Source organism: Periophthalmus magnuspinnatus, chromosome 13, assembly GCF_009829125.3.
Source record: "Periophthalmus magnuspinnatus isolate fPerMag1 chromosome 13, fPerMag1.2.pri, whole genome shotgun sequence".
In the NCBI taxonomy this organism is placed as follows: Eukaryota; Metazoa; Chordata; class Actinopteri; order Gobiiformes; family Gobiidae; genus Periophthalmus; species Periophthalmus magnuspinnatus.
In genome coordinates this window covers 4,934,614-4,955,252 of record NC_047138.1, presented here as the reverse complement: position 1 = coordinate 4,955,252, position 20,639 = coordinate 4,934,614, and the positions used below count along the sequence as shown (strand labels likewise).

Here is a 20,639-nt window from a genome sequence, read left to right as displayed (position 1 = left end):
TGCCTTTGAGAGACCAGTTCAGAAATGTATGGCTTCACCTTGGCAAGTGCCACTCTCATGTAATTTTCACAGCAAAGTTCCTTTTCTTCGTTTTTATGTCGTTTAATGTTTTTATGCCGTTCAAACGGCTCATTTAAGTCGGGCGGGTACTTCGATAGGCACATCAAAGGGTGCATTTGTTGAATTGGGCCAGCGTCTGAAGACGCTTGCAGTCCGCGAATCATATGAGTCAGGTGCGTGTCTTGACCTCCATCAAACCCCTGGGACTGACTCACTGAACCCCTAGGGTTTGATCGAACCCAAGTTAAGAACCACTGCCTTAAGATGATGTAAACAGTGTGGTTAGTCTCTCAATAATTCGATTTGCATCATCTACTGAAAAATTTGAAGTTTTAATGATCTACATTTTACACTGGAAAAAACAGATCATGACTGTTAAGATCAGCTTCTTTCAGCTTCACATTCTGACCGAAGTAAAGAAATACGTCTCCAAAAGACACTCTTCTCTCTGTTGCCTCTAGGGGGTGCAAAATTCAGCAACCCACCTCTTGACAAAGACCAAAACTGTGAACATGTTCCCCACTGCTTACCTCCCTTCATTGGTAACTGTCAATTTTAGAATGAAGAATTCTTTCTTTCTTTCTTTATTCTTTATTTGACAGGGACCATGTACAAATTCATTAATCTTACAAGGAAAATATGATTTGCACCAGATTTAGCTACTGCTACTTTCCATCTGCAGTCCCTGAGCAGGTGAACACAATTATCCTATTGATTTTTAAAAGTCTGCATGGCCTAGCTGCACCTTACTTGGCAGAGCTCCTACAACCCCACATGCCCCAGAATGATCACCAGACAAGACAAGGTCTTCTCTGTGGTCACTCCCAAACTCTGGAACAACCTTTCTTTAACCATCAGGGCACCACACACTCTAAAGACATAATGTCTTCACTGGTGTTTGACATTAAGATGCAGCATCTTCTGATAAAATCTGTACAGTTCAAATTATGTTTTTAGCTAACTTATCTTAATCTTGTTTTCTTTGTTATTTTATTAGCAGGGGTTTTGTTTGTTCAGCACTTTGGTGAACTTTGACTAGAGTGACTCAATGTATAAATGCAATTCCATTTTTGTTGTTGTTTAAAAAGAAACCTCATCATGTGTGATTCCCCCCTCCCTCCGGTAGTTGTCCCTATTTATCCTGGTGACTTATCCCACAGAGCAGATTAGATGCTCCTGTTAACGGTTGTCTGTCTGTTTAGCAATAGTAGTTATATTCTATATATATCTGTCCCCTCCCCAGCACTCAGCCCTTGATCCCTGGGCTAATTCCATGCACTGTCCAAATCTAAATCCACTGATGGAGCTGCAGAGGAGTTGGTGAAAAGACTTGATTGCATGGTGAGCTCACAAACATAAGACACATCTCAATGCATTTCCAAATGTAGTGTGTCCATGTAGTGCAGCATTTATCCCTCACATGCAGCTTCACGGCATGCCTGCTCACCGGAGGAGAAGGTCATGCTCCAGTGACGTCATCCGTCCCACCACAGTAATCGAAAGAGACAGTAATCCTGCTCCTCTCCAAAGCCTGCCAGTGGGATGGACCAGGGAGGAGAGGCGCGGACAGGAGAAAGGAAGTGGAATACATGGCTGTGAATTCAGACTTTGGGATTTGAATAAACAAACCAACAAAGTTTCACTTGTGTGAAAGGAGTACCTGAAAAGGGGCAAACCCTCCCACAGTAGTGTCGCCCTGGAGGCCAGAAGCCTCCCCGACGGCCCTGAGGAGGGACAGTGTAGGAGCGTCCCGTCTGCTTCTGCACTCCCTCTGAACGCTCTGGGGCCCATCCCACCAGAGTCCAGGTTTACTGTGGAGCTCTGTCGGGACAGAGATGTGGGCTGTCTGACTTCAGCTGACAGGTAAGAAAATGAGCTTTAATGCTTCACCTGCATCACTATTTATAAAAGGGGAAACTGACTGTACGCACACACATATATATGGTCAGAATGTCTCAAGTGGCATAAAAGATAAAGGAAATGTATGTAAGTATGTTTTAATAAATGCTACTCATTTGGGTTAAGGCAGACACTGATCAAACCTGATGGTGTTAAGATTTTCATGTAGTTTCAGTGACATTTTCCCTGTTCATTATCTGAGTGGATCACTCCATGACCGTGGGTTGACACACTAAGTATGTTCTATTCACCTTTTTACTTCTACATTGCTTATAAATCATTTTCCATTTCTTGTTGATGCTGAGGTCTGCTACTGACTGTTGACTGAGCAGACCATGCAGGTGTTCAGAGACAGCATATGACAGAGACTGCATAAGGTTTATCTTCTTTGTAATAGCTAGACAAAGTTTCCATTCATATTGTGCACAACCAGCTTTGAGGGGATACAAAAGACACTTGTGGTCAGAGTAATATCACAAAGTGAACAAAAATAGTGCACAGTTCATGGGCCAAAAATGACAGCTACGCCTTAAATCTCAATCTAATCCTGTTTAGTCGCGGACATGCTGTTCTCATTCAGCAGCAAACTGGCCTGTGTGTGTGTGTCGTCATTTGTCATACTAACTTTTAAGCACTGTGCAAGGAGCAGCCCATAGATCTATGTGTCATTAGATTGATTGAAGTTTTTGGTTTTTGTTTTTTTTGTATTTTAAGTAATTATGGCTCCTGTCATTGATTATGCCTTAACAACAAACAAAAGTGACATTCAGTGGTGCAATACATTGCAAATTTAAGAACTCAAGAATATATGAGATTCTGAGATTGTATTACTGGCAATCAAAGATAAAACACACATCATCCTATTGCTATTTGACTAGATTTAAACAAAGGATGTGTCCTTATAGGCTCCCTTTCACTAAATCAAATGGTGGCCTGAGAACATAATCCATTTTGATATCAAACTGTGTTTGAATGTTTTTTAATCCTGCTGTATGATTGGAGGCACATTATGCCACACACAACTCCACAAAATGTCACCATCTTTAGCCAATGAAATTGGAGAAATCGTGACCAATCAAAAGACAGATTAGAATTGATGCTTTTTTTTAATTTCATGGAATACCATCTGCCTTTTGTGAAAGTAAAATAACCTCACCCCAAAACATATTTATAATGTTATAAAGACACCATAACTCCAAAGTACTTATTGTGTGTAGGCAGATGGAGGGCACCGCTGGACATGGCCTAAATGATGACATCCATGGTAAAGACCAAAGAATACCATTTCAGGTAATTTTGGTTTTGCTTTTGTAGTTAAATTGTGTAAATCTCACTCTTATCATGTGAAAAACACTACTGATGTTGTGTTTATCACCTTACTTTATATTGATGATTGTATATTTTGGACTTAACATCTAGTTAATTACCTAATGATTCTTCCCTGTTCCCTGCAGATCTTCCCTGAGCCAGTGGAGGTGGTCTTGACCCCTCAGTCCACTGCGAACCACGCGGAGCAGAGCCTGGAGCAGGAGAAGGAGCGACTGCCATCCATCGTGGTGGAGCCCACTGAAGTGAGTGAGGTGGAGAGTGGGGAGCTGCGCTGGCCCCCTGAAAATATCGACATGGATGATGACGAAGAGGACCTTTTCCTGGAGCAGTGCATTCCTCCGGCAAATATTGCAGACTGGGGAGAGGAGGAAGAGGAGGAGGAGAACTCTGTCATTTTCAACCCACAGCCTGGACTTACTCTTATTGGTATGTTGGTTTTCTGAGTTGAATCTGCCTATACGATACATACCTCGATATATAGGCCACAATAGGATACTTATTTTGATACGGTGCACTTTGAATTCAATACAGTATGATATGATATATTTCAAATTGATTCAATACAATTAAGTGAAAAATACAGGCCTTCAGGACCCTTAAAGATCAACCCCATTTTTACAAAAAATAAACATTAATGGTGTATTTATTTTGCATTTATTGAAGATGAATAAACATAAAAAAATACATTTTGTTTAGTGCATATTACAAACTAAAAGAATACATCAAATTGTTACATTGGCCAATATTATTAATCCTCGGCTTATACAAACTTAACATTTACGTGTACAAAATGACACGTGCAGTTTAACAGCTTTAAAGGATCACAACTTATATTGATACTGTATCATTAAATTCAACAATATAATACATCAATATTTTGATATTATTGCACAGGCCTATATAAGATGAGCATCAAATCAACCCTTTTAAAATATAAATATTCTGTATATTTTTTTCTTTTGCAGATCTTCAGTCAGATGCATTTCGAGATGATACACCTACACTTCCACCGAGCAATGCATCCGTTCTGAAATGACTGAAATTGTGACTCTTGCCACAAAGTATCATGGCCCTCATGGTCGGCGCAATATACTCTGATCTTTTTCTATGGTAGATGTCAGCTATTTCAGAAGTGCACATTTCCGTTGCTTATGTTTATGATTAAATTATGCGATCGGTGTGGCATTCCAGTCTGCAGAAGTACACATGAGACTCACCTTTTTTTAAAATGTATTCTTCTGTTCATCATATGTATGAAAAATAATAGTGATAATTATAATAAATCTATATTCTTTCTCAGGATATCTTTTAGAACTCACATTCTTGGTTATTTCTTTTGATGAAAAGGCAGCTTCAATAATGTTACTCAACATGTTATGACACTAATATAAGCTAGTAGCTCATTTCAACTGTAAATATGTATCATTTTATTGTGTTTTTGCTGTAATGTGGTGTATTTTTGCCCTCAGACTATGAATTAGTTGACTATTGACTCTTAACCAATGTCATCTCATTTCATTAAAGCATTAATCTTATTGGAAAAAAAAAATGCATTCACATTCTTGACACTGCACTCTTGGATGGTCAAAATGCTCAATGGGGAACGCCAACACGGTACAGACAGAGTTCATATTTTTTTTACGAAGTAATTAAATCATTTGATTTAGTTGCATTGTATTTGAAGCTCTTTAAATGTCAGGTCAAAGGCAGGAAGGCACTGGCTGTGGTTACATGCAGACTGAATTTATATCAGATTTTTTGCATAATAAGATTATTGAAAAGAAATCTAAACAACAAAATCATCTAATGTCTTTCTGATCAGGCTCCCTTTAATAACTCCCTTTAATTACTCACATCAGGTTTTGTGTTTTTTAAAGGTCCAGAAATCAGATCATAATCAGATTTTGATTTTTTGCCAGTGACCACAACATGCTACTGTGACATATTTCATGGAATCAGATTTGCGATAGACCTCCAGTGTGTATCCTGTCTTGATATAATGTTGTGCAAGTGTATTTAGTCACTTGGGGCGGTCTCAAAATGGTTCAAAAGCAGAACATTTTCACAGCTTCCTGCACAAGTACTAACTGCACAGGACCTAGACACATGTAAGTATAACTAATTACTGACATGCATTAATTGCCTTTTATATAATTATTGAATCTACAATGTTTAATTTTATTGATTTAATCTTCAGTGACAATGGGAGACTATGGTGATAACAACTACACAGACTATGGTGATTACAACTACCCAGATACAATTCCGGACATTTTGGTTGGGCCGAAAATAACACCTGCCCAGATTATATCCTTGGTGTGCTATAGTCTTGTGATCCTGTTGGGGGTCCCTGGCAATGCGGTGGTGGTGTGGGTGACTGGCTTCTGCATGCCCCACTCGGTCACCTCACTGTGGTTCCTAAATTTGGCTGTGGCTGACCTCCTGTGTTGCCTGTCTTTACCTCTTCTTATGGTGCCACTCGCGCACGATGACCACTGGCCCTTTGGTTCCTTGGCCTGCACCGTCATCAAAGGCGTATTCTACCTGGTGATGTACAGCAGCATACTCCAGCTAGTCCTCATCAGTGTTGACCGCTACCTACTGGTGACCAAACCTGTGTGGTGTCAGAACAGAAGAACCCCTAAGAAAGCTGCATGTGCGTGTGTGCTTGTCTGGTGTGTGGCGCTCATAGGCAGCACCCCGCAGTTTATTTTTTACAAAGAGATTAAAGCGGGACTGACAAAGAAAGAGTGCTCAACAGTGTTTCCAAAGACAGAAGGCATACAGTGGATTGTTTATTCTGTCCGCTTTCTACTAGGGTTCGCTCTCCCTTTCTTGGCCATTGCAGTGTGCCATTGGAGGGTGTATAAGCGCACAGAGTTTGGACGGTCTCGCAGCATCCGCTCTAAACGCACCCTAAAGATCATAGTTGCAGTGATAATCAGCTTCTTCTTATGCTGGATCCCACTTCACATTGTGGACTTCATTCTCCTGGATACCCCACGACACTCCCCGGATAGGCCCAAGGTGTTCTTTGCGCATACTTTGTCACTTTGTTTGGCCTATGTCAACAGCTGTTTGAATCCACTGCTTTATGTGTGCCTGGGACGTGGGTTTAAAGACAGAATGAACCGGTCTCTTCGTGGAATCTTGAATTTTGCAACAGAGGAGCCGCAGAGTAAGGCATGCGCTGTCATTTCAGTGGTAACCAAAAGCTCGAGTGTCAAAGAGATGAGTAAAATCTGACAAAAGCTGCAATGAACAATGTTATGACTAATGTTCGTACGTCCGCTAAACTTTAAAAAACAGAAGTGTGTTAAGTTTGTTGTTAATTATAAATATTATGTAATGGTTGATATTCCCCTAAGTCAGCACAGTATTGTTGAAGGATTTATCATGTCAGCAATTTTACTCCAGCACTTCTGTCTTGTTATTCAGCTATTCCAATGTTTAGGTAAATCTGCTTGTGAATTTGCATTTGTGTTAAAAATTAAAATCTAAAATGAAACGTAACAAGTGTGTTTTTTATTTACAAACTACATTCATCCAAACAAGGCCACATGATAGTATGTACATCATGATTACAACTTTGTCTTATGTGTTTTCCCATCTTTTTGCTTGTACACTGGTTCGTAACAGAAGTCTGACGTTAAAATTTAGCTTCTTTCACACAGAAAAGAGGTAGTGGAAATGTAATTTACTCCTGAATACAAGGAAAGCACAGGGAGGTCAGCATAGTTACAAAGTACAAGGACAAATAATAACATATATAACATACTTAAAAAGAAGTGTCTTGTGCTTAAACATTAGGCTATGAAGTAAACAGCTGTTAGGTCCAATAGAGGTTTATGGTTAGACACAGAGCATACAGGAGTTGTGGTGTATACAATGAAACTAGGCGTGAAATATGAAATATATCAGATATGTCATACAGCATCACAACTCACTTATGACATAAACATTTGTGTCATTTAAAAACATTTGTAACTTTATGAAAATAGGAGGCAAATCTGTTCAAAAAAGAAAGGTTTCAGCCTGAATTGCATGACAGGTGACACAGTGGTGATATTGATGGACAGTGTGATGGTGTGATAGAAAGGACTGGAGTTGGAGGTAGCAGAATTGAAGATAAAAGGTTCTTTTGGGAGTGACAGTGATATTCATGGGTTTCAGCTTCGTATATGGTGCCATTTTGACCATCCAGAGATATAATATTTTGTTTTGAATTGTTCTTTGCTATGACAACAGTTCCATCATCATTTCATCATTCTGAAACCCATGGACAGAAACTCTCTACTGTAAAGAGATAATCAGTTTAATGTTTGAAAAAGAAAGTTAAGACTGTACTGTTTTACATGACATGTTTGTAAAATATACTGTCAGACGGATTCTTGGGTGTATAGTGGACATTACTGGTGTAGAATTGATCCCAGAAACAAATACATTACAATCAGTATTTGAGTTAATAGGTCCCTTGAAAACAGCTTCATTATGTCAGTGAAACATCTACGTCTTCACACAGTGGTCATGACTTTTAGCGACCCTGAGCGGAATCGCAGGATCTTCTTTTTGAGTGCATGGGAGGCTTTGATCTTCACAAACGCTTTGGGCTGTGAGGCGTTGCCATTCACTGCGGCGTTGGCCTGTGGAGAGGGCGAGGACGAGGAGGACGACCCCATGGCCAGTCGAGGGGGCAGTTGCTGCGGCCACACCAGCCCACCGCTCTCATCCGAATCGCTGGATATTGAGCTAGACCCTGGCGAGTACACCTCACTCATACTAGACTCAGATTCAGCAGGGATGGCTCTTGGGTATGCCTCTTCCTGACACAGTGGTGCCCTCTGGTGGTAGTCGCTGTGCTGCCATTGTTGTCTGTGCTGTTGGTAATATGTGTGGCTTTGTTGCTGCTGGTATGAATGACCGTTGCGCTTTCTAGGTGGCCGTCTACTGGCTTGAGGCGTGTGGGATTCGCCTTCGTCCTGGCTTAACTCTAAATTTGAGCACCAGCGTCTGTTGCCGTTGTTGCGACCCATTTGGATAGCCTGGTTATAAGCAGGGTCCGCTCTGCCCTGCGGACGCTCCGTTGTGCTGTATCGCCGTTCAGGCAGCATACCTTGTCCAATCAGGCTATTTTCAGACTGTGATCTATTCTTCCCGTTTGATTTCTTGGCTTTCTGACGCTCATTGTGGTTCTTCTTCGATGCTTTAGCTTTATTTTGGTGCTCAGGGGAAGTGATAGTTTGAATTCGTTGTTTCGACTGACAGGGAATGTAATGTCTCGGAGATTGTATAGCAGCGTGACCACCTTGTCCGGGAACAAACTGTGCGTTTACAAGGTTCTGGTGAATAGGAGGTTGTGGGTTTCTAAAATGCTGGGGGGATGTGAGTTCACCGCAAAGGTCAAGAGCCCCTGCGCCACAGTTGGGGTCTAGGAAGGGCAGAGGTGACGGTAGCCTTCCAGTCAGAGAGTGCGGCCTGGACTGGGGGTAGGGTAGAGCCAAAAAACAGTCTTCCTCCAGTGATGGGGCCTCTCCGCCACAAGCCTCTCCTTCATATAGGTCACAACCCCTGATTTGACTACTGGGATGTCCCAAAAGGTCAACGTAAGGCTGAAGGTACGGGTCAAGGGGGCGTGATTCAGAGGTAAGAGATGGCGTTCTGCGATGTAAAGATGTACTAGAGTATGTGGGATCAGGGCTAATTGTCGTGCGAGGTTGGCAAGGACGTGGAGAGAGGGTATGTCTCTGAATGACACTCAAAATGTACCCCTCTACCCTCATAGCCTGCTGGTAGTCCTCCTCTTTTGCTGCCTCCATCTCCTCCTCCTGCTGCTGATGTTGTGGCCATGTATGTGTGGTCTTAGGAGGGTCCCAAAACCAAGGATCAGGTCCACAGCCCTCCTCAGCGATGCCCTCTAGAGGTGGGTAAGGAGCAGAGAAAGATCGAGGGAGAGTGGTGTGGAGAATGGGGATGTCTATGTTTGGGGAAAGCGAGTCGCCTATAGGTAGAAAAAAAAGGTAAATATTCAACAACACCGAGCATTAGGATTGATATTTTCTTACCAAGTATTAAAATCTGGCTCTTACCTACAGACTTTGGCCTGTCGTTGCTGTATGTCCATGTCGATTGTGTCTCTGTGGGCTCTGTGCAGCATCTCCCCTTTGGCGAATGGCCCTCACTAGACTCATAGAAACCTGCACAATTTACAATATATTTACAATTTGGCAAGCTACTTAATTTTAATGCAAAATCGGGTCTTTATGTCACGCTGTTTTTCACACTAAGGCACCAAAACAATGGTCTTTAAAGCTTTGTTATAAGCAGAGTATGGGGTCAAATACTGTGTCAAATTTCACAGTCCAATACCCACTGACAGAACACACATCTTAAGGATTAGGATATTCATGCAATTATCTACTGCCAAGCAAAACAAACACGGCGTTATGAGGACTGTGTGAAGTACCAGAACTGGGTCGACTGTCGCTGCCGTCTCCCGCGGCGTCAGTGTCTATCCTGAGTTCTCCCACCTGCTGCTCCAAAGACTGAAGCAGGGCCCATGGGTGACTCTGGAGAGCGCTCTGCAACAGAAACAAGAAACAGATCACAGGATTATTTATTTGACTGTGCAAAAGAAGGAACAAACGTCTGTAGACTGTGTGTGTGCACTCAACATGACGGGTTTGGAGATGTCAATTCAAATGAAAAAAGTAAAGGTGTGAAATTGGAGAGAGAAAGAGACAGAGAGAGAGAGAGAGAAAAAAAGAGAGAGAAGAGAGAGGGAGAGATAGAAAGTTAGAGAGAGAGAAAAAGAGAGAGAGATAGAGAGACAGAGAGAGAGAGGAGAGAGGGAGAGAGAGGCAAGAGAGCAAGAGAGAGAGACAGCGTGAGAGAGAGTAGAATAGAGAAAGAGGGGGGGAAAAAGAGGAGAGAGGGGAGAGATAGAGAGTGAGAGAAACAGAGAGAGAGAGTGATAGAGAAAGGAAAGAGAAAGAGAGACAGAGAAGAGAGAGAGAGACAGAGAGAGTAAGAGAGAGAGTGAGAGAGAGGCAGAGGAGAGAGAGAAAGAGAACACGAGAGAGGAGAGAGAGAGAGAGAAACAGAGAGAGAGACAGAGGAGAGAAAAAGAGAGCCCGAGAGAGGAAAGAGAGAGAGAGGGACAAAGAGAGAGAAAGAGAGCACGAGAGAGGAGAGACAGAGACAAAGAGAAAGAGACAGAGGAGAGAGAAAGAGAGCACGATAAAGGAGAGAGAGGGGAGAGAGAAAGAGAGCATGAGAAGGGAGAGAGAGAGGAGAGAGAGAGACAGAAAGGGAGAGGAAAGAGTATTTAGTATTTTTTATTTAGTATTTTTTAGTATTAACTTTTTTAATCGTATATTTTTTTTTTAATATTCATTTTATTTATTTTTTCCATTCTTTTCCATTCACTTAAAAAAAAAGCCATGGCCCATTAGTTTTGAAGTGTTTTTTGTTTGTTTGTGACCATGGGCAGAATGCAGCTTTTATAAATGCCTATTGAAATAAATAAAAGTTATTTTTATTTGAGCAGACATGACAGAGCGTGCTGTGTGGTGTTTCTCCTTCAGTACAGAAACATAAAGGTTATCTGAAGGCCATCTCTAAAGTGCATCTTCGTACAGATCTGTAGATCTTATGTAAGCAGCCGCACACAGGGAGCAGCCAACTGGAACATGAATAATTCACAACCAGAGGAAGCAAGAGGGTGGTGCTGAAATAAATCAATTTTAAATAAGTTCAATCTTTATGTCCATAGTTCATTTAAGTCCATTTTCCTTTAAGATATTTTATTAATATATTTTGATGGAAAAGCAAATCTATGGAATTTATGTGTAGTTTTTTGACAGATGTATATTGTTTATGTCAGATAAAGTTTTTAAGCATTATTACTAACCCCAGTATAATAGTAAATATTCTACAAAAACAGTTAAAAATACTATTGTTAATGATGGTTAACATAATCAGCCAGTCCAAGAATATTTTGAACGTTTTATTTTGTCAAAACGATGTATGTACACACGTATGTATCTATATATGTATGAGGATACTTTTAGTTTTTCTTTGGTCATGCACTGTCTGTTATCATTTTGGCAGTCATTACAGACACTGTGCAACAGGACATGCAAATCTGATAATTACCCATGGTCTGAAGTCGACATCGTGACACATTCAGTAACAAGAGCGAGTACAGATGCTACAGCTGAAAGTCTGGCTTCATCAGAGGTTTCATTAACAGAAGATGAAGCGTGTCCTCATTACAAGGTGACCACTTTTATATCACAGAGCTCATATGATGGACAGACTGAGTGACAAGTGTGGACATCTGCACTTGACTGTCTGCGCACATTAGTGTCAGTGTAGCTCTAGTGTCCCCCTATAACAAAAAAGTCCATGGAAATAGGCCTACTCACTAGTGTGAAGTAATTAAAATATTGATTTGGCATTGGTTTTACTCATCATGCCCTTCATGATGTAATCCTCTTTTACACAACTGGATCAAAACAGACAGGGGTTGGATAATATCATATAATTAGCATAACTATCATAATTTAATGAAATGCACTATGTAACCTTTCTCGTGAGCAGTCTGCCATGTGCTTGAATTAATCGAGAAGTTATTGCTTTGTCTGATTGCTCTACTGTATGGTAATTAAACATATTTATCTTGCTCTTTACTCAATTACATGCACATTTTATTGGTCAAAATACTATGGAACATTACAGCAAGACCGTCTCCCAGAAAGATTATACTGTGCTCCTTTAACTGAAGTATTTAGTTTGTAGTTTTTATTGCTCCTAGTCTGGTGCTAACTCTCTTGTTTCTTTGTCCTCCAAACTACAACCATCCATAATGTGAATGCTATAATGCCGAAAGAACAATTGACCCGATCTAACCCAAGCTAACCTCTGCGGTCTATGTTTCCTCTGTATCCAGGACCAGGTCAGACCCTTTTGTCTCCACAAATGGTTCTATTGTTTTACACTAAACACTATGCACTTACATCATTAACGTCAATAATGTTTTGTGTGACTCTGAGATTGAAAGTGTGCTCCTTTGTTTTAACTACAGAGTGGAAGTGAGAGCTGTGAGAGGATATGGGGGAGGCAATTTGAAATCAATAAATCAATAGAGCTGTTGGACATAATTGATTGGTTACCGCCCTTAGTGGACTCGAAATGCAGAGTGCTCTATACTTATATTAAAACGTGGCGGAACAAGCAATTCTTAGGTTATAACGGATCGTCTATAAACAGGACATATGCAAAAGTGACCATATATTGCCTAAAATAATAAACATAAAAGGTGTGATCACATTTGTACTGGTTTGGTTCAATAACAATAATAAATAAATAAATAAATAAATAAATAAATAAATAAATAAATAAATAAATAAATAAAATAATAATAATAATAATAATAATAATAATAATAATAATAATAATAATAATAATAATAATAATAATAATAATAATAATATGTTACAGTTATCACATGAAAATCTTAAGCTAATCTCTAGTGTGTCTTTGTAGCAGGTCCAGCCACCTTCTTTCAGCCTCTTTGATTGCGTTCTATTATTAATGGTCACATGCTGGTTCCCTGACACTCAGTGCACTGTATCATTACTGTTTTACTGCATCCTCTGCGGTGTTCCTGGTGCTATGGGGGATGGGGGCTGAGGACCTGGTTTGCTTGACTGCTTTACCTTACCATTAAGTTGTTAGGTTTATAACACGCCACCTGCTTTCTGTGTTGAAATTACTGACCACCAGGTGAGCCAGGGTCAACTCCTGGACACCAAGTCTGTGCTGACCAGAGAGGGCAAGAGTGGCAAAGACAACATGAAAGAAAAAAGATGATAGAGTTTTAAAATTCATTGTACTTTGTCTTCTAAATACAACCATTACTCTAAAAATCCATTGATCAGCTGACACGTGTCACCAGGTGTTTTGGGTTTCTTTTGTGCATTTAAACCCCCACCAAAATCTGATTTAATTATTGATTATTCTAGTAATCACATTTTTATCAGCCATGCAAATGCACCCTTTGTCTCTCCTAACCGTGTCGTTATCTAAATAGCCCTGTGTTGCTGTATCAATGCACTACCCTCACCACTGCTGGTCTTGCCCTTTGTGTATTTAGCCAATTTAGTAGAGTTCTACAGTGTTACAACAAAACATTTCACTGGTGAAATGTCACTAAAAACACTCAGTTTCCCAGTATAGTGAACCTACTGCAGGGAGCACAAACCGTTCAGTCCTTTATAATTAAAGCACTGTTGTGACTGGCTTCACACAGTGAAGGCAGTGGGGCGCCTGAAACACAACACAACACAACACACAATACTAGTAATGTTTGGTCTTATTACTGGTCTCTAACACACATATGCACACATAATTACAATGCACCATATTAATTGTTTTTAATTAAAATGTGTTCTGCCATGTTTATTTAACAGAGCTGTAAAATTAAGAGCATAAAATAAGCAGGACAAATGAGATATTGTTAGGATTGTAATAATGTGATTTTCTTTCTAATCGCACACATTATGAAGAGGGGTCCAGAAATGTCCATGTGCCCATAACTGGCACTTACACCGGACTAAACAGGTTGTGTGCAAATCTAAAACTAGACTAACAAAAACAGCTAAACCAGGACCAGTCCAGATTAAAATGTGATGGATTTGAATGAACTAACCCAGGACTAAACCAGGATCAAAACTCATCTTCACTATGTCCATTTAGTTATGGCAGAATTGTTCTGGCTGAAACTTCATTTTTAATATGCCAAGTGCAACAGTGTTTATATGGTTGAGTAGTGAGTGTTAACTTGCCACCTTTGTCTGAACACACTGTGTAGTTTGCACAAAGGGAGCAGAAAAGACAAGCTCGTTACAGCTCTGTCTTTAAAGTGTGGTGTGAACAAACAGGAGCCGAGCGCTGCATTGATTCGACTGAGTGATTCGTCAGTGTTGAGAGGACGGAGATCTCCACACTCACACTAATGATACACTACAATCACAGGACACGGGATGATCGATGGCAGCCTCGAAACAAAAGCAAAACCAACCGAAGAAAAAAACAGGCTCCAATGAGACAAAAGTGCTCACGTCCACATAAATAACGGTGTAATGGTGGATCATTTTTTTCTATAAAACAGTCTGTGTCAGCAGTGTCATGGAGCGGACCATGTAAGCTGAGACAAAGGGACGAAAGTATTTGGAATGGTTTTATTTTACTTCCTCACCTTTGATTTTCTATGTTGCAGAAAGGATTACTTCAATATTTGAAACATAAATATTAATATAATGTTTGTGCTTAGTAGGAGAAAAAAAAGCTGTGGATAATGAGACACTGAAAAGGTTTTCACGTTTGATTGTCTATTATTTTCTTACTTATTCAAACTATTATTACTATACTATATATAAACTATATTAAAATAAAAATAATGTAAATTGGAGAGTTCCTGAATAGTTTGAGAATGGTCTTGATTTATTTCAGGACTAGAAAAAGACCAACTGGTGTAGAATTCTATAAATAAAGTGTTAATTCTGTAAATAAAGTCTATAAATAAGTGTTTTTTTTATCATGTAGTATTGAAATAGGCATCAATCGACTGTCATTTCTATTCCTTAGTATCAAAAACAAGTATGTATGACAAAGCTGCTCTATAACTAATATTTTTTACTAAATTGCATGCACTTCTGCTGTGTGGATACTGCACCTGTGCTCATAATATATAATACTGTGGCCACCTGTCAGGGAGGAGGAAAAAAAGAGCAGATATTTGTGGCTCAAGGTTAGTTAAGCCAAAGGTCCAGTCAACCACATGTACTGTATGTGTGTCATGCATTCATACACAATTCATACACACTCCCTCTGTGGCTCCTCTGACACAGTGGGGTACAGGGGTCAGCTGCTGTCTGGACGTCCCGCATCTGTCAACACCATCTATCTACAACGCCACCACACATTATTATCCAAGCCCATTAAGGGGGTCCTACATTCATGTTCAAGGCTGCTTACTGACACTTATCGTGGGCTCTACTTACAAAGCCACATAGGAGAAAAGGAGTTTGAGGATTTGCTTTGGACACAGATGGTGACCTGCAAACTTACAAAATCTTCCCTTACTCACGCTTGGATGGGCAAAACTGTTACTAAACATTGATCCGGACATGTCTTGCGTAGAAAGTTACACTTCATATACAGCTCCTAGACGTCATAGATTAGTTGTCGTTGTCTTTTGGGGTTTAGTAGATCTTTGGTGGATCAAAACACTGGTATTACAGATAACAAACGAAGCAACTTAAAGCGTCACACCATCAGTTTGACAGAAAATGTTTTATGGTACATCATAAAGAAAAAGAAAGTGGTATAATACAGCAAATATTCCCACTGCCATTAAGTCTGCTTCTTTAAATTTGTGATTTGCTTTGCATTTTTGGACTACTTTGCTTAGGAATGTTAAACTACTCAACTAAATCCATATGTGAATCTATCTCAAATTAGATTTTTGGCAGTACGTCCAGGTGCAATATTCCCTAGAAACCCAAGACTTTTCTAAATGAATTTGATGCGTTTTAATCAAATATAACACAGCACCAGCAAATCATCAGCTTATTGCCCTTCTGATGCCAGTGTGCCATGATAGAACCAGTGCTGGGGCCTCCTCTCTTCGTCAGTCCTCTTCGTCATTAGTATTCAGGCCCATATGTGTCTATTGTTAAGGCCCCAGTGGAGGAGACGGAGGGAGGTGTGAGGAGGAGGCGGCTGATTCAATTTCTTTTGCACCCAGTTCAGTAATAGCTTCTTATTGTGGCAATGTTAGGGCATGTCGAGTGCAGCAACAAAGCAACACAATCACACCAGGAGAATGAAATTAGCAGAAGAAAACAGCAGTTACATGTAACTTTAATAGACTAACTTGGGTTTCATTTCATGCATTCTGATTTTGCACAGTTAAGATTATCAATTCATGCCTGTGTTACATTATTTCAATACTATAAACATAATCTAAACACCTGAGACCATCACTCAAATGACTTTAGTGCCAAGTTATTTAAACACTGTAAAAATGTCATAAATTTTGGTGCGTAATTAAATATTAAACGTTATTAAATAAAAGCTGAGGGACACATTAAAGGCTGTAGCTGTAACTCATGCCTTTTATGATGTGCATGGAGTTGCAACGAGAGCTTGTAAACTCGTAAAAGCCACAAAAGTCCGTGATGTGGGGGAACAATGGGCCATTAAGAGTCGGTGTGTTCCCCAAACGCATCCCAGCTCCACCCCCTGATTTCTTTGCCCTGGCGCATAAATCTCACTGCGAACCCCAACAAATGCAGTGGTGCTTTGAATGTGAAAAGCCATCAATCAGTTTAGTAACTTTTTTCAGCACGTAAAGGTCACATTCATACAAAAGAAACAGCCTTAACTGGGGACGCGCAACGGTCAAGTGGGTAACAATGCGCAGGATCAGATGTGGTGTATGGGACATTGGAAAGCTGAGGTTTTTGGGGGTAAACTGAGGTGCGCAGTTGGGGTGTGGTGATGTGACTAAACGTGTGAGTCAACGTGGGTGTGAAACAGCAGTAAAAGTCTTACCAGCTGGCGCCGGAGTGTCAGGTTCTCTTGTCCCCAGATGCTGAAACATGCTTCGGCTCCTCCTGCGCCCTGGTCACGCTGAAGGAGGATGGGGTCACCGAGAGCCAGCGCCCCGAGCACCAGGGACTCCTGCTTTTGCTTGCGGAGTTCAAGCTCACACAGACCGGCCAGACTCGCCTCCAGACACTCTTTGGTCCGACTGCGCTCCACGGTCATTGGGAAAGTGAAGGCACGGTGCATGGATGCCAGCAATTTGCCACTACTCTTAAAATCCTTTATTGATAATATCCTAGTTTTACATCCACAGTGGACCTGAGTGACGCCTTGTGAAGTGCATCTTTCTGAGCCCCCCCAGCAGCAGCAGCGTGGTTCCCCTTTGCCAGCCTCTCTGTAAGCATCGCCTATTCGCCTTCTCTTTCTCGTGGCTGTCAAACACAGACACGAAGCCACGCCCCTTCAGAGGCTAAAGAAAGTAGAAATCATCCAGCCCAAACGGTATTTCAAATCTTGATTGGACATAGGATGGTGCGTGCGTAAAGTCCCATCCCCCTTGATTCATGACAGTGACGCAGTGACCTCACCCTGCCTCACATCTCCTGCCACTGGAACTAATGCATTCTTTCATTTCACTCATATAAAGCTGTGATTTTTATGGACTCTATAGGGCTGTAGGTAAAAAAAAAAAAAAAAAAAAAAAAGCTTTCATGTTTCACTAATCATACAGGATCTGTTGAAGTAAGTCCATATTGGTTTAACAATTGAAATCAGTGCTAGTTTAATGTTACAAGCCATTGACAATTTAAAATAACTGGTCATTCATGGTTTACAAACAATTATGTTGTGAGGAAGAGGGCATTATCTCCTATGGTTTGCTGTAAAAGGTAATTTAACAGGTAAAAATGTGGCCTTTTATTTGGACCTATTATCATATATTTTATTGGAAATATATTTACCAAGCATCTGTGGTATTAACACCTCTGAGAGAAATGAGAGACTCAGCAGTCACACAGACTTTTAGTTTTGTTGTTTTATTCATATCTCAACCTACTTCACATGAACCAGGAAGCCAGTTGAGTCCTGTCTCTATGAGGCAAACCCAAACCTACGCGCAGCGCAGGCTGTCAGTGTAGTGCCACTGCAGACAAATCTGACATATATTCATTGTATACTGTCTCATGTATAAATCTCACTAAAAGTGTCCCTAGAAATCAATACATTTTCTAAAAAAACATACAGTAGAACAGAATTACACAAGTACACATTTATCAAGACACACTGGAAAAGAACCTTTGCTATAAGTTTGATCAGTGGTTGTTTTTGTGAGGTTTTGTGTGTTAACCCGGTCTGCTGGTTAGATCTGCATTGGTAGGGCCATTGCCTTTATAACAACAAGGCTAATGCCAATTAATACAGTCATCGACAATAACACATTATTGATAACATGTCACAAAATGGTTCATCACTTGCCTGGAGTCCACTGCTGTGCACCAATAGCAAACATACAATCATTCATTTAACAAAGATTACAGCATGAGGGCACAGTAAAAGTGAAAATAAAAGAAGAGTAAGTCACTGTATGAAGTGAGTGGAGTGCTGCGACTGGAGATGTTACATTAGCAATACCAATAAATGATAAATCCAGTCTGAAGACAGTGTGCGTTATACAGCAGGTGTATACAGTAACCCTGTAAAACAGTTGGGATTAAAAAACAAAAACAAAAAACAAAAAACAAAAAACAAAAAAACAGTTGTATTAAAGAAATATTAATGCCCAATCATTAAACAGCTGAATCTTTCTGTACCATCAAAAAAACTACAAAAACTGCCAATATTTGAAGAGAATTTCTAACCACTCACAATCACTCTGCTCCTTCAGTAAATATGGAGGTATAGAACCTATACACAGCAGCATTAAAATCTACAGTCAATACTTCAGTCTGAAACATTCCCTTAAATCACCCTTTTATTCACTCAAGTAGTTCAAAAATATGTGGGCCTAGATAAACAGTTTAAGAAAATACAGTAAAACAGACCATCTAGAATAAGCCCTGAATCCAAGCATCTGCCTCAGTCCCAGCTGAAACCTTTGACCTTTGACATTCTTCATAAAAGTCCTAAAGTGCATTCTATTCTAGGAAGAAAAAGGAAGTGCTTCTTTCACCTAAACCTGCTGCTGTAAGGGAATTACTTATATATACTTTGGGTTTGGAGAATTTAATGGATTCCCAACAATAGCCTTGAGTTCAGCTCATGATGATGAGTAAAAACAAAACTGAAGTCGCTGCAGATGCTACATATTTCCTTAATATGTAAAGATCATGAGGATGACAACCACTGATTTGCCACTTTATCAACAGAAAAATTAACTCTGTAACTAGGCATGTTTAGAGCAAGTTCAAATCTCCAGTGAAACAAAAGTCTGAGTGTAAACCGTTACCCTGGCAGGGCTAATGCAAGGCGGCATACAAATGCATTAGCATCAAAAAGGCAGCGCTGGCATTTGAGCCAGAAATAATATAGATAATATAAGATACAAACGAGAGAGGAATGATATCACACTCACAGACGCCCCTCACATGCTCTCACTCACACACAGAAGATCATTCACTCTGAACAGAGGAGCACGAACAGAACTGCGCAATGCAGGTCGCTGCACCCTGGACATGTCACAGACATATCTGGCATGCATTTCAGTTTCTGAAGAAAACTCTTAGAAATTCAGCTCTAAAGCTCTAATAGTTCTTTTATATACATACATTAGGAATAAATATATGTTATGTTTATATATTTTTAAATCTATATATCATAAATAATGTAATATTCTCATATATTTCAAATATATTCATAGAATTCTTCATCTTTAGGAGCATAATCACAGTTTAGTAAGATAAATACAAGACATCTCCCTAAAGACAGGCTGCAGCATCCCTTTTTTCAGACATCTGATGATCAGTGTTGACTTTTAGAACAGTACATTCTCAAAACACAGAAAAACATCACAATATGGAAAAGAACAGCACAGCTCCCTCCCACTGAAATCATGATTGTAATGCCAGGTTGCTGGAAATAATAAAAAAATAAATATAGTCTGACAAGGAACCAGCCCTGAAAGACCAAGAAAGCTGAAGCAGTCAGCCTAGCTACAACGCCTTATTTGGTTGTGAGTCAATACTGCGGTCTGATCAAGTGTATGCAATGGCGCCCTCCAGGGGGCAAAGAAGTTGGAACAGTCGAGAGGATGAATACACACCCCCTGTAGGACCCATCTCTTTTTTGACACAAAATTGGACCTGGACCACAAGTACACTGAGGGGAGCAAGGGGGTCTAAAAGCATGCAGTAGTTTGCCATCATTCCTGTCCCCTCTCCCCTCGTTAACATGGCTTACAGTAGGATGCACTTGAAAGTCACAAGGAACAGTTTCAGTTTTCCAGTTTTAGGTAGTTCCTTCTGTAAATATTTGTATCCATTTAAAGGGTCCATTTTGTCTTGTCAAGTAGAGGGCTCTGTTCCCCCACCTGTTTCTCTTGGACCAGCCCATTTGTTGAGCACCGTTGGATGGTACTGGTACTTCATAGTGTAATATTGCACAGCATGCCCATCATGTGTCCTTGTGATGTCATTGATACGGACTCCTCTCTTCAGTCTCTGAGCTGTAGTCCCTCAAACCAATCCCTCTTTGAAGATTCAATAAAGAGTCTTTCATCTAAGGAAGAAAAAGACATACACACA

General features: G+C 40.2%; 4 protein-coding genes across 6 annotated transcripts in view; 2 read left to right on the top strand and 2 right to left on the bottom strand.

The window, feature by feature from the left end:
- The first annotated feature begins 1,542 nt into the window (after window positions 1–1,542).
- On the top strand, window positions 1,543–4,324 carry lbhl (LBH regulator of WNT signaling pathway, like). The gene is made up of 5 exons (XM_055226178.1): window positions 1,543–1,923; window positions 2,265–2,336; window positions 3,177–3,249; window positions 3,414–3,714; window positions 4,254–4,324. Exons 3-5 carry the CDS (start codon window positions 3,181–3,183, stop codon window positions 4,322–4,324), a joined length of 441 nt encoding a protein of 146 aa, XP_055082153.1. The 5' UTR covers window positions 1,543–1,923; window positions 2,265–2,336; window positions 3,177–3,180.
- A 1,057-nt stretch (window positions 4,325–5,381) lies between these two features.
- On the top strand, window positions 5,382–6,696 carry c5ar1 (complement C5a receptor 1). The gene is made up of 2 exons (XM_033977096.2): window positions 5,382–5,396; window positions 5,486–6,696. Exon 2 carries the CDS (start codon window positions 5,491–5,493, stop codon window positions 6,532–6,534), a length of 1,044 nt encoding a protein of 347 aa, XP_033832987.1. The 5' UTR covers window positions 5,382–5,396; window positions 5,486–5,490; the 3' UTR covers window positions 6,535–6,696.
- Window positions 6,697–7,762: 1,066 nt separating this feature from the next.
- LOC117380437 (dapper homolog 3) lies at window positions 7,763–17,148 on the bottom strand. The gene is made up of 4 exons (XM_033977246.2): window positions 16,909–17,148; window positions 9,752–9,866; window positions 9,375–9,482; window positions 7,763–9,286 (listed from the first exon to the last, which is right to left on the bottom strand). Exons 1-4 carry the CDS (start codon window positions 17,146–17,148, stop codon window positions 7,803–7,805), a joined length of 1,947 nt encoding a protein of 648 aa, XP_033833137.1. The 3' UTR covers window positions 7,763–7,802.
- A 788-nt stretch (window positions 17,149–17,936) lies between these two features.
- Window positions 17,937–20,639, bottom strand: part of gramd1bb (GRAM domain containing 1Bb) — a 39,728-nt gene continuing 37,025 nt past the window's right edge. For all 3 annotated transcript variants that reach the window (XM_055225771.1, XM_055225772.1, XM_055225773.1), the window contains one exon: window positions 17,937–20,613. In XM_055225771.1, coding sequence (XP_055081746.1) covers window positions 20,527–20,613 — 87 coding nt within the window. In that variant the 3' untranslated portion in view covers window positions 17,937–20,526. The remainder of the gene's footprint in view (window positions 20,614–20,639) is intronic.